The 20399-nt window shown below is 28.3% G+C and overlaps 2 protein-coding genes across 2 annotated transcripts; one reads left to right on the forward strand and one right to left on the reverse strand.

The window, feature by feature from the left end:
- Positions 1-7827: 7827 nt before the first annotated feature.
- Positions 7828-10837, forward strand: LOC124915115 (transcription factor bHLH68-like). Its single transcript, XM_047455773.1, has 9 exons — positions 7828-8258; positions 8384-8630; positions 8740-8814; positions 8968-9033; positions 9105-9170; positions 9265-9321; positions 9523-9576; positions 9660-9713; positions 10433-10837. The coding sequence occupies exons 1-9, from the start codon at positions 7963-7965 to the stop codon at positions 10583-10585; spliced, it is 1068 nt and encodes a 355-aa protein (XP_047311729.1). The 5' UTR covers positions 7828-7962; the 3' UTR covers positions 10586-10837.
- Positions 10838-16665: 5828 nt separating this feature from the next.
- LOC124914942 (probable plastidic glucose transporter 2) lies at positions 16666-20269 on the reverse strand. Its single transcript, XM_047455575.1, has 14 exons — positions 20081-20269; positions 19481-19616; positions 19286-19397; positions 19124-19191; positions 18911-19043; positions 18582-18681; positions 18394-18506; positions 18213-18306; positions 17875-18028; positions 17645-17788; positions 17495-17568; positions 17275-17363; positions 17074-17188; positions 16666-16988 (listed from the first exon to the last, which is right to left on the reverse strand). Exons 2-14 carry the CDS (start codon positions 19566-19568, stop codon positions 16806-16808), a joined length of 1467 nt encoding a protein of 488 aa, XP_047311531.1. The 5' UTR covers positions 19569-19616; positions 20081-20269; the 3' UTR covers positions 16666-16805.
- Positions 20270-20399: the final 130 nt, after the last annotated feature.

The raw sequence follows: 20399 nt of genomic DNA on the forward strand, positions 1-20399 counted from the left end.
ACAAAATATAATACATTATTTAATAACCTTAACCAAATAAGTTCACTAGATTCATAAAATGCACCATCATGTTATTTTAAGGCATTGTTTGATTTTTAGTTTTTGGGTTTTATAATAATTTTTTATTGAAAATTCAATCATTACTTATCCATTTAATCATTCTTTATCTATTAAAATACTAAAATCAACCTTTATTCAATTATTTAAAATTAATTTATCATTTAGTGAAGGAGAAAAAATAATAAATATTTTTGTCTCAAAAAAGAAGAAAAAAAAAGAAGAAGATAAAAACGAGTGTTATATTTTAACCTCCCATCTAAATAGAAAAATAAGTTTATTGTCCTATTAATTTATGTTTAACTCATAATGATAGTTTAAATGTAAAAAAAAAAAAAAAAATTTTTTTTTTTTTTGAGTTCAATTCTTATTAAAAATAATTTTATCTAGAGTATAAAGATATAAAATTGAGAATAATCATATTATTTTCTCAAATTAAAAAATAAAATATGGTGAAAAGTATTTTCAATATAAATATATTTCCTTTGACTTTTAGTGTGCTATCAAATATAAAACCTACCTATAAAGATATTGAGCTATCAAAAGGCATGATATGAATAATTACATTGATTAACAATACAAGATTATAAAATTGTTCTACTTGAGTGAAGTGGAGAAAAAACTGGGAAAAAAGCTGGAATTTTTTCCTGATGTGACAAAATATTAAATAAATATAAAGATTTAAAAGCATGATGTTTGTAGGCCATTGGGATCTGTACTTAAATAAAGGATAATTATGAACAAAAATAATAAATATTAATATGCTTTGTTTATTTAATTTTTGTTATGAAAATGATTGTAGTCTGGGTTAATTAGTTTAATTAATTTAGTGCTACAAAGATATATGCCCCCTTTTGCTTGTCTCCCAAATATAAATATTTCATTTTTCTTTGTTTATTGCACTTGATTTGCAATTCATGTCTTTGCTTAGGAACAAAGTATCACATTTACTTGTAAAAGCATAAAACTTTTCTCACATTCTACTGTAGATTAGTTATTTGATCATATCTCATATGTTGCAGCTAAAAGCAATCTCTTAAAAAATCAAATATTTTAGATTATTTTTTAAATAATAACACATCAAATTAAAGTGAAAAGATAAAAAAACAAAAAAAAAAATTGACATAGTTAAAACGTTTGAATTTATATATTTATTTGATTTTTTATTACATTTATTTGATCAGATTTGTTGGATTTGTTGTAAATTGTAAATTAAACTTTTAAAAAATAAGAGCTATAATATATTAATCAAATTAAATTATAAAGATAAATTAACATATTGAGAAAGTTAATGGAAGATAAAAATCTTATAACCCAATCAGTAGTATTTTTGTTTTTAGACAAGAGTTGTATCAAATATTTAAAATAATATATGGTTAGTGGTGATTTCTTAAATAATCTCAAAAGATAATTAAAATATTATTGAAATATCTCTCACATCTTCACATCATTTAATTTGTTAAATAAAATATTAAAATATGTTTATTTTATTAAAACAAATATTATTTTTTTTATTAAAAATTAATACATTTTCAATATTTTTAACAAAACAAAACCTCCGCCAGCAGTATTCTCTTCCTATCACTTCTTCGTGATAAAAATATGATCTCGTCGGACCTCACCGGGCCAAAAAACACGATCACTGAGGTCTGCGATGTTGATCGATATAACTCTTTGCTTAAGAAACCGGATTTCATCTCTGGGAACAAGCTTAGCGCGCAATAAGGAATGGCGGGATGGATTACTTGTCTATAAAGGCTGGGCATCTCAGGGAAATGTTAACCACATAGGGATGCCTTCAGTCTCTTTTCGAACCTACTCATCGAAAGATGCCCAAGCTCTTTGAGAGAATAAGAACTTTCTTTCTCAATATAACCACTAATTTTTATTTTTAAAATAATTCACCTATAATTTAAATAATTCACCATCCAATCAGTCTTATATTTAAAAATATTAGTCTTTTGATATATTAAAAACATATTAACTTAAAAAAAATTAACATAATTACTACATAAAATTACACAAAACAACAAAACTAAAAACATTTATTATAAAATAAAATATTCTTTATAAAATTTAACATTCTTACAAAATGTTAAAAAATAAATTTAGTTACAAAAATTAAAATTAACAAAAAAAAATATATATTAATATAATCTTTAAATTAAACTAAAGTGGAGGCGAAAGAGTGTTTTGTATTTGAGATAAAATTAGTAACATATTAGACTAGAAAAACGAACTATCACTTTATAATGAAATAAAATTAGTTTTATATCTTATAAAATAGAATAATATATTTAATAATATTAAAATATAATTATATTTTAATTTAATTTTAAGAAATAATGTTTAAAATGTTAAATTAATATCAAATATATTTATTATATTATATATATTTTTTGTTATAATTTATAAATATAATTTCGATATATCCTGATATACTAAATTTTTTTAAAATCTCATATATACTTTTGTAGTAAAAATAATTTCGGTATTATAATTTTTCTCACCTTATAATCTTTTGTCAGTATATCAAAAAAATCGATATTTTATTAGATATATTACGGTAATGTATTTTCGATATACCTATAATATCGATAATTTTTTTCACTCTTATAATATTATATATTGAGTTGTTTTTTGAAGAGGTATATTAAACATTAATTAATTTTAGTGTGCTCCTCACCTTTATTTTTTCTTCAATAGAAATTTTTTATTTGGACCTATCAAACAATTGCCTCAAAAAATAAAATCATAACAAATATTTTGTTTTAAAATTAATTGCAATAATTAGAGTTTTCTAGGTTAAAACTAAAATAACACTACATGTGTTATTGACGCATGTGACATGATCTTGACACAAGAAAGATGTTAGTGTAATAAACAAACAAAAATATCAGAAGAAGCCAAAATTAGAGTCTTAATATGCATCATAGAAGAAAGAAAAAGAATGTATGGGGAAATTTATTTAATGCCTTATTGGGATCGACATTGAGAGAATAATGGGTAAAATTAAAGATAAATAAAATCAAAATAGTAAGTATATATATCCTTTCAAAAAATAGTAACAAATTAATGAGGAATCCGATGACTAGGCATGGTGAAGATGAAACAAAAAGAACACACCCTTTGATGACTTAATACTTCATAGAAAACATATTTTACAAGTTTCAAAATTGCATGTCTCCCTTTTTTTTAAGGGATAATCTATTTCATGATTATTTTTGAATAGGTTATTTTACAATACGGTAAAATCTTGTTAAAATAATAAAGTTTAAAGTTAGACAAAATTCATCAAAAAATATTAAGTAAAAAAAAAAACAATAATTTATATCCGCATACATTGAAATGTTGTGGTTCTACTCCAATACATCAGTACTAAATATTGTAATTGATATTGTTTCATCCTGCAAAATTCATTTTCAACTTGCGTTTTCCTATCATTTAAAACATTCTCTGTCGCCTTTTCAGCTCATTGAATATGTTCTTCAATGTAATTTTCCGAAGTATTTAGGTTGAACAATGAGACCAGATATCTCAATATTGTGAGTTGCCTGGCCTCAGTCATTTGTGTCATTTCTAGGCCTTAGTTTTCACTTTTAAAACCACAAATACCCTTTAATCAGAACACACCCAAACTCAATTATCCATTCAATAATGAAACAAATTTCCATTATTTTCTTCTTCTTCACCATTTCTTACCCTAGTAAATCATCTCTTATTGATAGTGATCATGTCATTCCTTATTGCTAATTGCATAAATATTACCATCATTTTATTCTATTATTTAAAATAAAGTAGAAAAATAAATCAAAATTCAATTAATAATCATGTTAGATTCCCTAGTTGGCAATGTATTTTATACATATAATTAGTGCATGTGTTCTTTGGATTAACCTCTAAATACTTCAATTAATCCTCACGAGAATTTTTTCCGAAAAGAACCTCACGAGATTAATTATTTAAAAACACAGCTGCATAAGTCATGAATCTCTATTTTAATCAAATCGAGTTTCAAATTTCAGATTAAAACTTATTAATTCATGTATTTTTGAATTTGAGCGATTCAAGAAAGGAATGTTGTTATCACCTTCAAATACAATAGTAGGTTTTTCTTGTGGGGGGTAGAATGGTCTTTGTACTAGTACTTATTAATTTGTCTTAGTTAGGCGCGTTATGCACATATAATTGAATAAAATAAATATAGAGAGAATATTTATCTATGAAAAACGACAAAGAAGAAAAGGCTAATTTATTGGCATGAGGAGAAAGATATTAAATTAAAATAAAATAAAGAGATAGAATAAAAGTGGGGTTTAAGATGACAAAAGACAGTGATACCCCGACAAAGATTTAACAGTACGGACCAGACCCATTCTCTATTCTTATTCCTATTCTCAAAATTAATACTGGATGTCGTCCCTAGAGAATAATATATTTTCAAATAATTTATTATAAATTAATTGTATAATAAATATTATTTTCAATTTTATTTAGCATTCTATATCAAATTTTAATATCAAATTAAATTCACTTTTTAATTTTATACATTTGTTAAACAAATAAGGTGTTAGGCTCGAGATTTAATAAGGGTCTTTCTGTCTTTATCTTGTTAGTTCCAAGGGAATGTGCATTATGGACGACAATCCTTTAGAATATTAGGGACTCCCGTCGAGGGAATAATTTTACTTTCCTATACTTAATTAATTAATTATTTTATTTCAAATAAAAATAATAAAAACAATTCCTAGTGATATGTGTTTCCTGATGAGAATCATTTTAATTAAGTAAAAGAATTACAATTTTTTATTTTAAAAATATTATTCACTTCAACTCTAAGTCGTTTTTAATATGAAAAATCTTTGACTTTAATTTTAAGTCTGAATATCTTTGTAGTCTATTTTTGTAATGAAATTTTTACCTTTTAGAAAAATATTATATTTTATACAATTATCAACATTTTTGTAATAATAGGTAAAAAGTGTTGACCTCAATATTTAGGACTTTTTTCCTTAGAAATGGTTAAATCATTTACTGTCATTGAACAATATATACTATAAGACAATCAATAAAAAATAATTATTACAATTAATAATCATATGAAATAGCTTTAAAGTTCGTAAGAACTCAAATTCATTCAAATTTGAAATAGATCAACAACTTAAATCCATTCAAATTTGAAACACCTCAATAGGTTCAACACTATTAGAGATCCTTTTGATAATATTGGTCTTGGATCTTTTGATATTAGTATACATTAATTGAATATAATATCAGCTTTATTAGGTGTTTGGTGGAAGTCATGATTGTGAGGTGTCATGCTAACTTTCTATATTCAAAAGGAAAAAAATGATTTATCAATGTATGAGGCGGTTATTAAATTGACTGAATCTTTGGATTCGGTTTAACAGTTTAAAAACCACCGACTATTTAGTTTCATCAATTCAGTTTGTTTTCAATTCGGAGTAAGTTATCTTCATATCCTTATTTGTCGGCATCTAAGCTATATATATTAACTTTGTAGGCTATAGTTTGTGGTGCCCATCTAGTTAATACATAAATTTAATTATCTATATATTACATATTACAACATGTGTGGTTTGTGACATATCTTAATTCTTAAGTCTTAACAACTCATTTTTGTTTGTTTCTATTTCTATAATGATAATTCTTGGTTATGTATAAACACTTGAAAACATAAATATTGAAATAGGTTATTTTCAACAATAATTATTATTTTTCTCTGATAAGTCCCACTTCTAGTACAGTTTTATTAATTCTCCAAGCTAACCAAATAAATTAACAAACTTACAACTCTAATTTAATAAAAAATAAATTGAAAATATGCCGGTTGGAGATTGGTTTAAATTTCTCTTATAAGTGAGTTTACAACTACATTATACTAATTTTTGTAGTATAAAAGAATGAAATATAAGATGGTCATAACACTTTTGTATTTTTTTTTAATAGAACCATTACATTAATCTATATGTTGGTATGTATATATAACAAATTTATGATAAAACATCAACAAAACATTAAAATAAAAGTTAAGACTTGAATTAGTACAAAATAACATGAAGCATAAAACTAAAAATATATGATTTGGATTTTTTTTTTTTTTTAATTAAATAGAACTAGCATTCCACCTCACATCCATGACCCCCGCTTAAACTTAAAGTGCTTTCAGATATAATTGAACCTGTGACATTTTGGTCTCTTAAACCGACTCTTATCACTGGGCTACTTTGGTGGGTTCCAAATAACATTGTTTGCGGCTTCACCCATAACTTTAGCTCTAGATAAAGTTATATAATTAAGATTTTTATGCTGTGTTCCATGTGATAATTTAATTGAAATATTTTTTTAGGGCTTTTAGAATTAATGTTGATAATTCTTTCTTTTTTTTTAAGTTCAATGAATGCTTAACTAGGAGAAAAAACACAATAAAAAAATTGCTTGACAGTCAAAAGCAAAAATAACATTTAAAAACGTCAAAATGAGACTAATATATTTTTTAAAATAAAATTCATTTAATTGATCCTGCAAAATTATTGCAACCAAGTAGAAAATGAGATGAATATTGAATTTCATAATTATTCCATGCATTGTTATAACATTTATATATGATTTTTTTACTTTTGTAGATGATAGAATCATTTTATTAATCCATATATTTGTGAATTGTAAACTTATAGTTAAACCCGTAATAAAAACATTTAACGATAAATTAGAACTTAAATTAAGTTAAAATTTTAGCATAACTAATAACACGCAAATGTGAATTCAAATCAACTCGAAACATAAATGTTAAAGAAAATATTATGGTGTTAATTTTATTGCATTGACATACTTTTTTTGTAGGGCTTTTCAATTATTCGAGAACTTTCTTTATAGTTTGCGATAAATGTCTATTCTAAACTTTAAAAAAAAGTATAGGTGTTATTTGTACCTTAGTGAAAATCCAAGGACCTTTTCATTATTTTATTGCTATACACACCTTTTTCATTTCAACTTTTTTGCAATAAAGCAAAAGTAAGAGAAAAAAGTAAAGACAATAAAAAAGAAAAGAAAGAGAAGAGAAGAAATACTACCACATTATTCAAAACAAAAGCTAATAAAGATAGCAGCCAGCCAAGTGAACACTTAAGGCTCGTTTGATGTTGTTTTTAGGGTTTTTCTACCAAAAACCCTAATATTTTTTTACATCTTATTTCTTTTAAACAATCAAAATACTAAAACACACTTATTTTTTCAACTAATTAAAAACCCAAATAATTATTTACTTTTTCATCAAACAATTTATTTTTCAAAATAACCAATAAAATAAAACTAACATCAAACGAGCTCTTAGAGTTTGTTTTGATATACAAATTTCTTAGTTTTATAGGATTTAAAAAAATACTCATTACAACCATAAAATATTTAATTTATCAACTAAAATACAAAAATATTTTTTACTTTAATTTTATTAAATTTTAAATATAAATTCTTAAGTAATAATAATTTATCCTAGAAAAATAACAAATAACCCACTTTTTTTTTATTATTGAACAAGCTTCTAATGACAAAAACTATATTACATGGTATTTATTTGGATGTTTATGACATGCTTTTACATGTCCCTTTCATGTTCATATGAAAATAAATTTGATCTGTTTTTTTTCACAAATAAATAAAAAGTTTCTCAATTAAACCAAACAAGTCCTTGAGAAAGAAGAGACGTCTTGATTGTTGTACTACTTAATGGAAAGAAAGTATACTTAAGAAGACTCTCCAAAGTATTCTACAATGTCCAAGAGATGGAATAAATAAAAAAAAATCAATCAATCAAAAGCCAAATAATTATTTTTTTTTGGATTGATTCATTTTTCCAACCACACTTTGAGTTTTTGTTTCTCCCAGATGAATCGCGCCGTTTTGCAGAGCTCTCCGGTGCAGCCGTCGATGATGGTTTCCGGTGACCGGAACCCTAGCTGCTGGTGGAACAATATCAATACATCTTCACTCCCACCTCAACCTTTTCCTTTTCATAGTAATAATAATTTCTTTACTTCCCCTCCAAACCTAATTTTCCCTCACCAGCTCCTCCCTCCCACGCCGCCGCCGCCGCCGTCAACAGCCGTCGCCTCATCTTGGCATGGGGAATTCAATTATCAGGATCAGCTTCCTCCAGCCGAGTCATGGAGCCAACTTCTCATGTAAATCTCTCTCTCTCTCTAAAACTTACTAATTATAGTAAGAACTAAAAAACCTAGTTTAAATTTCATGCAATTATTATAATTTAATTAAATTTAGTAACTTTATTTTATTTTTCATATTGTAGGGGAGATGAAGAAGATAAATCTGGATTAGGGAAGAAGTTGGAGAATTGGGAAGAACATGCATCAAATAACTTGGTTTATGAGCATGGATCTAATAATAATAATAATTGGTCACAAATGATATTATTGTCTAGTCCAAAATCTTCTTCTTGTGTCACTAATAACTCCATGAGCAACAACAATATGTTGAATTTCTCTTCCAACAAGCCTATCGAAATTTCTCGACCACCGCCCAATCGCTCAATCGAGGTAAAAACAGTTCAGTACAAGTTAAATCGATAGATCTTTCTTAGGATCATATGAAACGAATTTAGGGTTGGACTAAAATTATGATATTTTTTCTTTGTGGGTCAATTAGTGTAACAACACATCCATTGGTGGGGTAGCTAAGAAAGCTAGGGTTCAGCCTTGTTCAACACAGGCCACATTCAAGGTAAGTCATTTTTTTTCTAATATTTGGACCATAATTCTTTGTCTTTCTTCATTGTCCATATTCTTGAAGCTTCATTATTCTTTTTTTAAAGAAAAAATAAAACTTCATTCTTGGTTGTATATATGATGTATGAAAATGGATTTAATTAAGCAGGTGAGGAAGGAGAAATTAGGGGATAGAGTTACTGCCCTTCACCAGATAGTTTCACCTTTTGGAAAGGTAATTAATTAATTAATTGTTTATATAAGTAATAAGGGTTAATTAATTAAAAAAGTTATTTTTTTTTTCAGACTGACACAGCATCTGTCCTGTTAGAAGCTATTGGATATATTAGATTCCTTCAGGGTCAAATTGAGGTGACAATTTATTTTTTCATTAATAATAATTATTATTTTGCTTATAACTATAATGATAATTTGAAATATATATGTATTTATGTTATGCATGTAGGCCCTAAGCTTGCCTTACTTTGGAAATGAAGTAGGAACCATCAAGAACCAACACCCTGTAAGATAGAGCTGTTATTGTATTTAAAATTTACATTTTATAAAAATAAAATAAGGGTATTTTGATTGATGAATATAGTGATTGAATAAAATTTTGATAAAAATAAATACATCAAACAAGTCCTTTATCTATTTTAGTTTTGAAAAAAATGAGATTATATAATTTTAACCATTGTTATTGTTTGAATTAATCTTTTTTCAGATCCACCAACTCCAAGGGGAGAGAAACAGCTTGTTTCCTGATGATCCTGGTCAGGTATAATATTTATATGATTTGTATTTTGCATTTATTAAATTAAACAAAAAATTGCTTTATTTACTTTATTAATTATTCAACAGCTGTTAAATGACCATTGTACCACAAAAAAGAGAAAAGGAGCTCCTTCTCATCAGGTAAACAGCTAATAAACTAATTATGGATTAAACCTTTTTTTATAGGTAATCTGGGTGTGTTTTGAGAAATTATATATATTTTTTTCAATCATACTTAATTAATAATAATTAAAATATTCTTATTTTATTTTATTTTTAAAAAAATAAATAAAATAACATTATAATAATTCAAAAATATTGATTTTTTTCCTTTTCTTTTATCATATTTTACTTCTTTTTAACCATTCAATAAATCAACTAAAAACCAAAATATTTTTATTTTATTTTATTAAATTTTAATTTAAAATATAAAAACATTTCATTAATTCAATTATTATTTTTTAATTCAATAAAAGTTACACTAAAAGTTAAGCATTTAAATTATATTAATTTTTATTAAATATAATACAAAATTATTATATACTATTATATATAATATTTTTAATAATACATAAAATATATAAAGTTAAATAAAAAATAGGAACATTTTTTTTCACCTCTCAAATTATCCGCCCCTACTTCAATTTAAAATTTTCTTATTAGAAATCAAACCACCTCTTATAACTATTTAGTGGAATAGTCAACTAATTAAAACCTCAAATAATATATTATTTTATTAAACATCATTCTTTTTCTTCAAAAAAAATATATAATTAAAATTTCAAATAACCCAACATCAACCAAGCTTTTCTTTATGAGTTATGATTTGAATCTTATAATAATTATTTTTATAAAATTAGGGTGAATCTGATGAAGAGGCAATAATAATAAATAAGAAGGATCTGAAGAGCAGGGGTCTATGTCTGGTGCCAGTATCATGCACAATGCAAGTGGAGAACAACAACATTATTAATGGTGCGGATTATTGGACCTGCAATTTCCAACAGAACTAGATGATCAATTCTCTTTTATATATTATGGGGGGAATTAATATTTCATAGCTAGATCTAGCTAGGTTGTTTATTAATTAATTGTTCATCAAGAAAATTTATTATTATATAACATCATGAGCACTCACTCTTATGACTTGTTTCAAGGCTGATTGCTCTTGATGCTATATGCATGCATGCTTCTTGATGAGAATTAATTAACAATTTATGACATATCTTGTAATATCCTTATTATTATCATTTGCACGACTTGATCAAATGTTCATTCTCTATCAATCAATGTTTCGTTTTTTAGTGAAAATTAAAAAGCTCAATCTATTGTTTTCATGGCTCGATTTGAATTAGGTTATATGGGCTCAAGCTACTATATAATTTTAACAATTTAATGGTTTTCTTTGTTTTCTTATTTTAACATATTATTTAGTTATCTCTTTTTTATTTTTTACTATTCTCACGCATCATATATTTATTAAGACATTCAAATTTCGTTCAACAATTTAAAATGCGTATATCTCAAAAAGTAAATATTCAATTTAAAACATTAATACATTCAAATGAGTAGTCCGTACACGAAATTGTGTCATTTTGAAAATTTTAAAAAATTAATATAAAATCTATCACAATTCGAATTTTCTTATATCACACATTTGTTTTAGTCGCCAAACTATTTTCAACAAATTATAATGTATAAATTTCGAAAAAAAAATACACATTTAAAAATGTATGTAAATATCATTTAGTTTAAAAAAGAGTTAATTAATTAGAAAAACAAAAATTATACTAGAACAATTTGATAGTTTGAACAAATCCAGCAAGATCATTATGACTTTACTAGACTAATAAAAAAAACAAATTATAGAGAGAAGGCAAAGAAACTTATCCACGTTCAATTATGAAAGTTACAAAGTATCAATCAGCTAAAACACTCAAATTAGTTTTAACTAAAGTAACAAATAGCCCTTATACTTTACATGTATTACAATTTCAGTAACTTAAAACATTCTATTAAAAATAATAACCTAAACTTATTAATCTATATTAAAGCTACAAAGCTACAAATCTTCTTGATTCATTTATCTTGATACTCCCCCTCAAGATGCACATCTTGTAAAAACAATCGCGATCGAAGAAAGTTGAATTGTGGATAGTCCAAAGCCTTTGTAAAAATATCAACAATCTGCAATTTAATGGATATGTGCTGCAATTTTATAAAACCAGATAAAAACTGATTTCGAACTAAATGACAATCAATATCTAGATGTTTTGTCCGCTCATGAAATATAAGATTTTCCGTAATATGAATGGTTGCGTGATTATCACAATGTAATGTAATGGGTAATTGAAGAACAATTCGGAAATCATTAATAATATATGAAAGCCATTTAATCTCGCAAACTATCCCAGCTAAGCTGCGATACTCAGCTTCGGCTGAAGAACGAGATACAGTGGGCTGTTTTTTTTGTTTTCCAAGAGATAACCGAATTTCCAAACATGATACAATAACCTGATAATGATTTTCTTATTTCTGGACATGAGCCCCAATCAGAATCAGAGAATACCTCAATATGTAGTGAGTTATCAAATGCAAAAAACAATCCCAAAGAGATTGAACCCTTTAAATATTTAACCAAATGTAAAACTGCTTCCCAATGACAATTCATTGGTTGATTAACAAATTAAGATAATTGTTGTATAGAAAATGTAATGTCTGGTCTAGTATAATTAAGATATAACAATCTCCCAATAAGTCTCCTATATTTAGAAGGATCTGCTATTACATTCTCATGATCATTGGAAAATTTAATACCTTTGATCATGGGTATTTTAGTTGGTTTACAACCCATAAGACCAACATCACCAATAAGATCGAGAATGTATTTCCTTTGGTTAACACAAAAACCATTCTTAGTTTGTACAATTTCAAGACTGAGAAAGAACTTTTTCTTTCTCAAGGTCTTTTATGGTAAATTTATAATTAATAAAAAAATTTACCAAAGAAATTTCAGTCAAATCATTTCCAGCAATAAGAAAATCATCAACATATATGAGCAAAACAGTGATAGTAGATTTAGATTGTTTAATATAAAGACAGTGATCATGTTCTGCTTTAATAAATCCTATTGTAGTTAGACTTAAAGAAATTTCAACATGTCATTGTCTTGAAGCTTGTTTTAAACCATATAAACTTTTATTAAGTTTACAAACAGGATTTTTTAAATTAGAATGTACACTCTCAAGCAGTTTCATATAAATTTCCTCATTAAGATTTTCATGAAAAAAACATTATTGATGTCAATGTGATGTAAATGTCATCGTTTAGAGGCAACAAGTGTAATTAAAAAACGAACTGTAACTGTTTTAGCAACATGTGTAAAACATTGATGGAAATCAATTCCATCTTTTTGATTAAAACTTTTAGTTACTAAACGTGCCTTACATTTGTTTAAACTTCCATCAGAATTTAACTTTGTTTTGAAAATCCAGCGACAACCAATAGCCTTTTTTTATTTTGGTAAAGTTCTAATTTCCCAAGTATGATTATGTTTTAGAGCTTCAAGCTCATGTGTCATGGCTTGAATCCAATCAGGATTTGTGAAGCCTCTAAAATTGATTGTGGTGTGTAAGTATGATCAACATTAGAAAGAAAATTAATGTATTCACAGTCTAATAGAGAATTTATAAAAGGATAAGTGTTAGGGGTGTATTTACTGGAGTTTGTGGATTCAATGTCAACATGATTTATTTCAAAATCTTTCAACCAGGAAGGTGGATGTTTTTCCCTAGTACTTCTTCTATTTTGATGAACATGATGAGAATCAATTGAATTAGGTAAAGTAACAATATGATCAGTTGATAAAACAGGCTGATTATCAGATAATTATAACTCAGATTGAGAAGAATGCTCAAGCAAATCAAGTGGACTGTTAGAAATAACTTCATGTATTTTATCATCATCAAAATGTATTTCATTATCAAAAATAATAAATGATTCACAACTATTTAGAGCAGATATTGTGTCATGTGAATTGTGAGTTATATTTTGATATGGAAATATATCTTCATAAAAGACAACATCTCTTAAAATAGTAACAACACCGTTATTAATTTCATAAACCAAATAGCCTTTTTGATCAGATGGATAACCAATAAAAATGCATTTATATGCCACGATCTTCAAATTTGGTTTTATGCGGAAAAACATTTGCAATGTAACATAAACATCCAAAAACTTTAAGATAATTATATGAACAATTATCTTGATGTAGCATAAAATATGATGTTTTAAAATCCAAAACTGAAGATGGCATTCTATTAATTAAATAAGTTGCAGTAAGAAGAGAGAAATACCATAATTTAATATGAAGTTTGGATTGATTCATCAATGACCTTGTCACATTAATCAAGTGTCTATGTTTTCTCTCCACAATACCATTTTGTTGTGGAGAATAGGCACAAGTTTTTTGATGAATGATACCTAAAAAATTAAAAAATATATTGAATTTTGAATTTATAAATTCAGTACTATTGTCACTTCTTACTATTTTAACTGAAGATTCATATTGGTTTTTTACCAAAGTAATAAAAAATTCCATGTTTTCAAATACACATATTTTATCTTTGAGAAGAAAAATCCAAGTGCATTTACTATAATCATCTACTATGGTTAACATATAAGAAACTTGAATTATTGAAGGTTCCTTATAAGGTCCCCAAAGATCAACATGAATAAGTCAAAACATTTTTTTGAAATAGAACAACTATCAGAAAAAGACAATCTTGACATTTTTGAAATGGAACAAACTTCACAATGATGTATCTTATTTCCCAAACCAGGGTAGACATTATTCATGACTTTAGGAGATGGATGACCAAGTCTATTATGCATTCTAATACAATCAATAACATGAGATGAAAATTTAGTAGAACTACTATTAGAAATGTCTTTAGAACAATAACGAAGAGAAGAAAAAAAACAAATTTCCAATTTTCTTCCAAAGCTGAAATTTGTTGACAAATTTATGGTCCTGTAAAATACATTATCTTCATCAAATATGCACATCATGTTCTCATCTTTAATCAATTTTGCTACTGATATTAGATTGTATTTGAAGTCTTTTGCTATCATAACAACTTTTAGCACTAATTTTTCATTTAGTTTCATATCTCCTAATTCAACTATTTTTTTAATTGATCCATCTGCTAAATATAGGATCCTTACTTTATCAAGTTTTCTAATATTAATGAGAAATTTTCTAGTATTGCAAACATGGCTGCTAGCTCATGAATCTATCAGCCACATTATGTCATTGTTATCATCATGATATGTGCTCATGCTATGTTCAAATTTAATGCATAACAAAAATCATAACAAGTTGGAATTTTAGTGTACTTACCTGCACTATACTCTGAAGTTCCTGCTGTCAACTTCTCTTTTCCTTTTGAATTTGCCTTGCACCATATTTTGAACTATTTATATTTTGTTCCAGTCACCTCTACATGTTCTTCAATGTCATCCAATGGAGAATTTGCCACATTTGTTGTGTTGACAGCAACCTGTTTTTTTCATGATTGTTTGAACCACTCCGGATATCCAAACAATTTGAAACAACCTTCTTTAATGTGACATTTTAATCCACAGTGAGTGCAGATAGAGTTCCTGTAAGGTTTGAATTTTTCAGCAGGTAATTTTGAACTCCTTTCAATTTTCTGATTCTTGTTGTTCAATTCTGTCTTCTCCTTCACTATCATTGCAGTGTATTCTCTTTTAGATATGCTAATATTCCTCTTAGTTTCAACATTAACTAGAATAGTAATGCCTTATGAACTGAAGGTCATGGATCTGATGTTATTTACTCCCATTAGAAACTGAAGCAAGTTTGTTTTTTCAACATTTTGCGCTACTTCATTTACAACCTTACATCCATAACAATTGACAACATCTGATCTATCACAGTTGCACTTTCTTCCTGGCTTCAAATGTGCAGTTTCATCCCAAATCAATTTAACTTTAGAATAATGCTCAACAATATCAGAAGTACCTTGTTGAATATTGGATATATCCTTCCCTAACTGAAAACGTCTTGGTCCGTTGTTGCCTTCATATGTACTTTGAATATCTTTCCATAGTTATTGAGCAGTTACAGCATTCTGGAAATGCATTTTCAAGTTTTGATCCATAGTGTTCATTATCTAGTTTCTCACCGTAACATCCACTAGCTTCCATTGTATTACTCCATCTACATTCAGTGGCATCTTACAAGATTCGTCGATGAATCTGAGTTTCATTTTTGCCTCCAATGTTAGTCTAATACTTGTACATCACTCATAGTAATGAGATCTTGTTAGTATAGAATTAGTAATTATTGCACCTGTGATGTCTCCATTTTGAAGTAGTGGATCGGTGTTGTATTTCCTCTTGTTCGTCATTCTCTTCTTCAATCGAGCCTCTGTTTCTTGATCTGAGCTAATAATCAAATTAGGGTTTGAAATCTTCACTTCTTGATTCTTGTCGGTTGAATCGCTCTCCTTTGAGTTTAAAGAAGAATATGAACCATGGTCTGATACCATGAACAAATCCAGCAAGATCACTATGACTTTGTTAGACTAATCAATAAAACAAATCGTAGAGAGAAAGCAAAGAAACTTATCCACATCCATTATCGTTCAGTTACGAAAGTTACAAAATATCAATCACCTAAAACCCCAAATTAGTTCTTGAGTAATTTACTTAAAACATTCTATTAAAAATAATAACAAACTTATTAATTTATATTAAAGCTACAAAGCTTCTTGATTCATTTATCTGGATATAGTTCGAATCTTATACGTGACAATTCAAAGTTCGAATCTCAAATAATAATTTAACCAAAAATTAAATATACTCCAAACTCCAGAGTAAAAAAATATTAATGTGAAATCATAAATTAATGAAACAAAATAGAAATCAAAGCCCTTTTGTTTACCATAAACCAACAAAAATGTTTTCCTGCCCAAACATAGTTACTACATTGTGTGAATTCGTTCAGCTCAGATGAACAATACCTAAATGTCAAAAGTTAATCAATCTAATGTAACAATAGGGAGAAAAGAAAGAAGAAGCAAATCTATAACAATTGGTATAGAAGAAGAACATTCTGCACTTTCCAAGAAGATATATAGATTTTTATTGCTTCTCAACATCATCTATACATGTGCTCATTTTCTTAACAATAACATAATTTTCTTAGTCTTGGGGAAGAAGAGCTATTTCGATCTCTTGAAGAGACTTTCCTTTAGTTTCCATAACGTTTTTCTTCACGAAAGCCACTGCCACCAAACAGAAGGTACCAAAAATGGTGTATAGCAGCTGAGGGCCGAGTTGATCAAGTAATTGCAAGAATAGCAACCCCACGAAAAAGTTAACCACCTGAAAAACAATAATAATTCTCTCATAAAATAAAAAACTAAAAACATAAGACCATACAAGAACAAAGATTTCGATTATATATTACCCAATGCACAGACATACAAAGCGCCATAGCCTTGGCTCTAATACGGCTAGGAAAGATCTCTGGTAGGAGAAGACTGGGAACAGGTCCCGCTCCTATAGCAAATGTTAGAACAAACCTGCATAATTCTGAAATCTATCACATTGCTCCATAATTCTGAAGAACAGTAACTGTTATATTTGTTTATTTTCTACCAACACTTACGACAACATTCCACCAACCGACAAGTAAAGAGATGCAACATCTGATGAAGACAAACCCGATGCAATGACTTGCACAGCCATTGACATAGCCTGAGTATACGAAATACACAAGGAAGTCAAATTATAAAATAGTGAAATCTAAACTATGCGGATTCTGATGTTGGTTTCTTTCTTTAAATGTCTTCATTTTCAAAAAAAAAATGATATGTTTTTTACTTTACCATTCCAGAGAAGCTCCACAAAAGGAGGGCCTTTCTCCCCAATTTATCCATCAAAGATAAGGCAATAATGGATCCTGAAATAGATTTATTTATAAAGGTCAAAGAAATGAACCAAACATAACATAAGTTAATAAACTAAAGAACATGTACCTAAGAAGTTGGCAATTCCTATGAAGATATTTGCTAGTTTTGACGATACCCCAGCTCTTCTGAAAACAGTCGATGAGAAGTAGAATACCGCGTTTATTCCAGATAGCTGTTGTAAAGCAAACAGGATTGACCCAATAAAAACCACTGCAAAATGAACGATTAAATACGCAATACATGTGAGGGTTGGGGAGGTAACTGGTTCGAAAATACTTTAGAAAGTTCTCATGAACCTCTGGAATAACGGCCAGAAAGAAGATCCAAGAACTTTATAGCATCGGAATCATCCCCTCTGTCTGACTTTGTCAATTCTGTCATTGCCGAGCTGACATGTGATCCTCCTAACAATCTCTCAAATTCTGTTTCGGCTTCAGCAATCCTGCCACGCTATTGTTAAAGATAACCATCAAATATATTTAGATAAATATCTTTGAATTAGGTTAACCTGATTCTCTATTTATATAAAGCTTAACTGTAACCTTATCATTCAATTCAATTCAATTCAATTCATCGAACAAACTTTACCCTACAACAATACTACTGTCTAAGTTTTCTCTTCAATCCTACTGACCTTATACAGCCAATATGGACTCTCAGCACACACAATCACCGAAAGAGCAAGTATGATAGCTGGAATTGTAGATACCCAAAAACAGAGACGCCACCTGTCCCGAAACATGATTCAAGCGTGAATACCAAAATCTAAACAAAAATAGTGAAATGATCATTAGAAGTTAGAATTAGTCTCTAACCACCCATCAATTCTCTTGACAGGGATACCAATGAGCAAAGCCGCAATAAGTCCAAGACAAGTAGCTATCTGAATGAAGCTACCATATGTACCTCTAACAAAAGCAGGGGAAACCTGTCATATATGCTTAGAGCAATCAGAGAACAGAAGAATTAGGTTTAGGGTTTAGGCCAAGAGGAGAAGTCTTACCTCGGCAATATAAAGAGATGCAACTGGAGGCCCAACTCCTAATCCAAATCCAACTAGTAATCTTCCAAGTAGCATACCTGGCAAATTATTTGCTGTTGCACTGAAAACTCACATTTCAGTACATCACACATACAAAAATCCATTTGATCAACTCTCTTATTAACCCATTAGAGTAGCTCAAATGGAAAGAGTTTTATTAACTCGTTTGATTCCTCAAAAGACAGACAAAACAGGGAAGGATAGAAAGAAAAACAAATGGATTCAACACATACTAATCATAACTAAACTCAACCAGAAACTGCATTAACATTGATCCATAAGTTAATTACCTTATTGAAGCACCAATAACCAAAGGGATTGCACATAACTGAAAAGACTTTTTCCGCCCAACCCCGTCAGCGATCCAACCACTAAGTAATGATCCAAGAAACGCACCAGCTAAGCATATGCTCACCACCAGACCTACAATGAAGTTTACATTATGAACTTTTAATAGTATTCCTAGATTTTCTGAAAAGGCACACAATTGAACAAACAAATACCTTCTGCCAATGTATCACCACTGAAACCAAGGTCAATTGAGATGCTTTCTAATGGTTCGTTAACAACTCTGTGTAGTTGAACAAATTTAGCATAAAATATTTTAGTAACTCTTCCCTCGTGTATAAAACAGAGACAAACAAGTTCAAGATTGGAAAACATACCCTATGTGATATCCAAACAAAAAGGATACAATGGTTGCAACAAGGACATGAGGGAAAGAATGCTTCCAACTAGGAGTTGTATTCTCTTGCCCCATATTGTTATGTATAAGAGCTAACAATATGAAAATCAAGACAATTATATCATTTCAACTATTCAAAATTAGACAATCCTGATGTTACAAGACATACATTTACCTAAACTTTCTTCAGCATCAGATGAATCTACGTCCCTTGATGGAAGACGCTTGCATATAGACGAAGATTCACGCAGTCTCATCCACATAACGCAGTTTAAAGTTGTTAATGGTAGAGACTCTTGGTATTTCTGGATCTACGAATTGAGAATATGTGGTCATTATTGAATATGAATGTACACATGTCTACATTGATAAAGTAATACAATAACAAAATTGAATCTAAAATGTATAATCATTCATCTTTGCATTACAAACAGGTTTTCAAGAAATCATTCCATGTGAGAAACAAAACCCATACATCAGAATTAGCTATGAATTGCTTTACTCAAGCTCTTGATTAATATTTCCATGTAGTACAAAGGTTATCAAACTCAATAAGAGTTGGTGCAAACAATGCCAGAACTCTTTCTAACTTGAACAAGACACTCTAATTGCATTGTTCTAGGGTTTGGCCACCAGCAATCATGATATGGCGAACGACAACGTCATGAAATCAACTCCGGACAAAGAAATTTGTTAAACGGAATGTGGGTTTAATGGATCCATCCGTGGAATACCATATTGATGCAGAAAGACTGAGGGAAAGATTCTTGTTTACCTTAGAGGAGAAGAAAGAAGATCACAAGAATGAAAAGTTTGGTAATTTCATTCCAGTGGTTGTCTGCTGATGATCCAAGAAAGTTCGCGATGATTTAAATGGCGAGAATTTACAAGTATAAAGGAAATGAGAGTTACTAAGATGCGCATTACAGGTGTGTGAATTTCAATGGACCGACCTTTCTTCATACAGAAGATGCCAAATTTTGCGTCCAAAATAGAGAAAGAGAGATTATGGATGGAAAGAGACGTTACCTTTTTAGGCTTCGAGCAGCAGTATTAATGACTTTCGTTGTTACCATGTTATTTTGTCTTCTACT

This window comes from Impatiens glandulifera, chromosome 9, assembly GCF_907164915.1.
Source record: "Impatiens glandulifera chromosome 9, dImpGla2.1, whole genome shotgun sequence".
NCBI classification, from domain to species: domain Eukaryota; kingdom Viridiplantae; phylum Streptophyta; class Magnoliopsida; order Ericales; family Balsaminaceae; genus Impatiens; species Impatiens glandulifera.

Excerpts from the sequence above, each read along its gene's own strand:
- LOC124915115 (XM_047455773.1), top strand. The coding sequence starts at position 7,963 with ATGAATCGCGCCGTTTTGCAGAGCTCTCCGGTGCAGCCGTCGATGATG. Across the intron at positions 8,259-8,383 it reads TCATGGAGCCAACTTCTCAT|GGGAGATGAAGAAGATAAAT; the intron begins GTAAATCTCTCT and ends TTCATATTGTAG. Across the intron at positions 9,171-9,264 it reads TCCTTCAGGGTCAAATTGAG|GCCCTAAGCTTGCCTTACTT; the intron begins GTGACAATTTAT and ends TTATGCATGTAG.
- LOC124914942 (XM_047455575.1), bottom strand. The coding sequence starts at position 19,568 with ATGTGGATGAGACTGCGTGAATCTTCGTCTATATGCAAGCGTCTTCCA. Across the intron at positions 18,682-18,910 it reads GTTATTGGTGCTTCAATAAG|TGCAACAGCAAATAATTTGC; the intron begins GTAATTAACTTA and ends GTGAGTTTTCAG. Across the intron at positions 17,189-17,274 it reads TCGGTTGGTGGAATGTTGTC|GTTTGTTCTAACATTTGCTA; the intron begins GTAAGTGTTGGT and ends AGAATTATGCAG.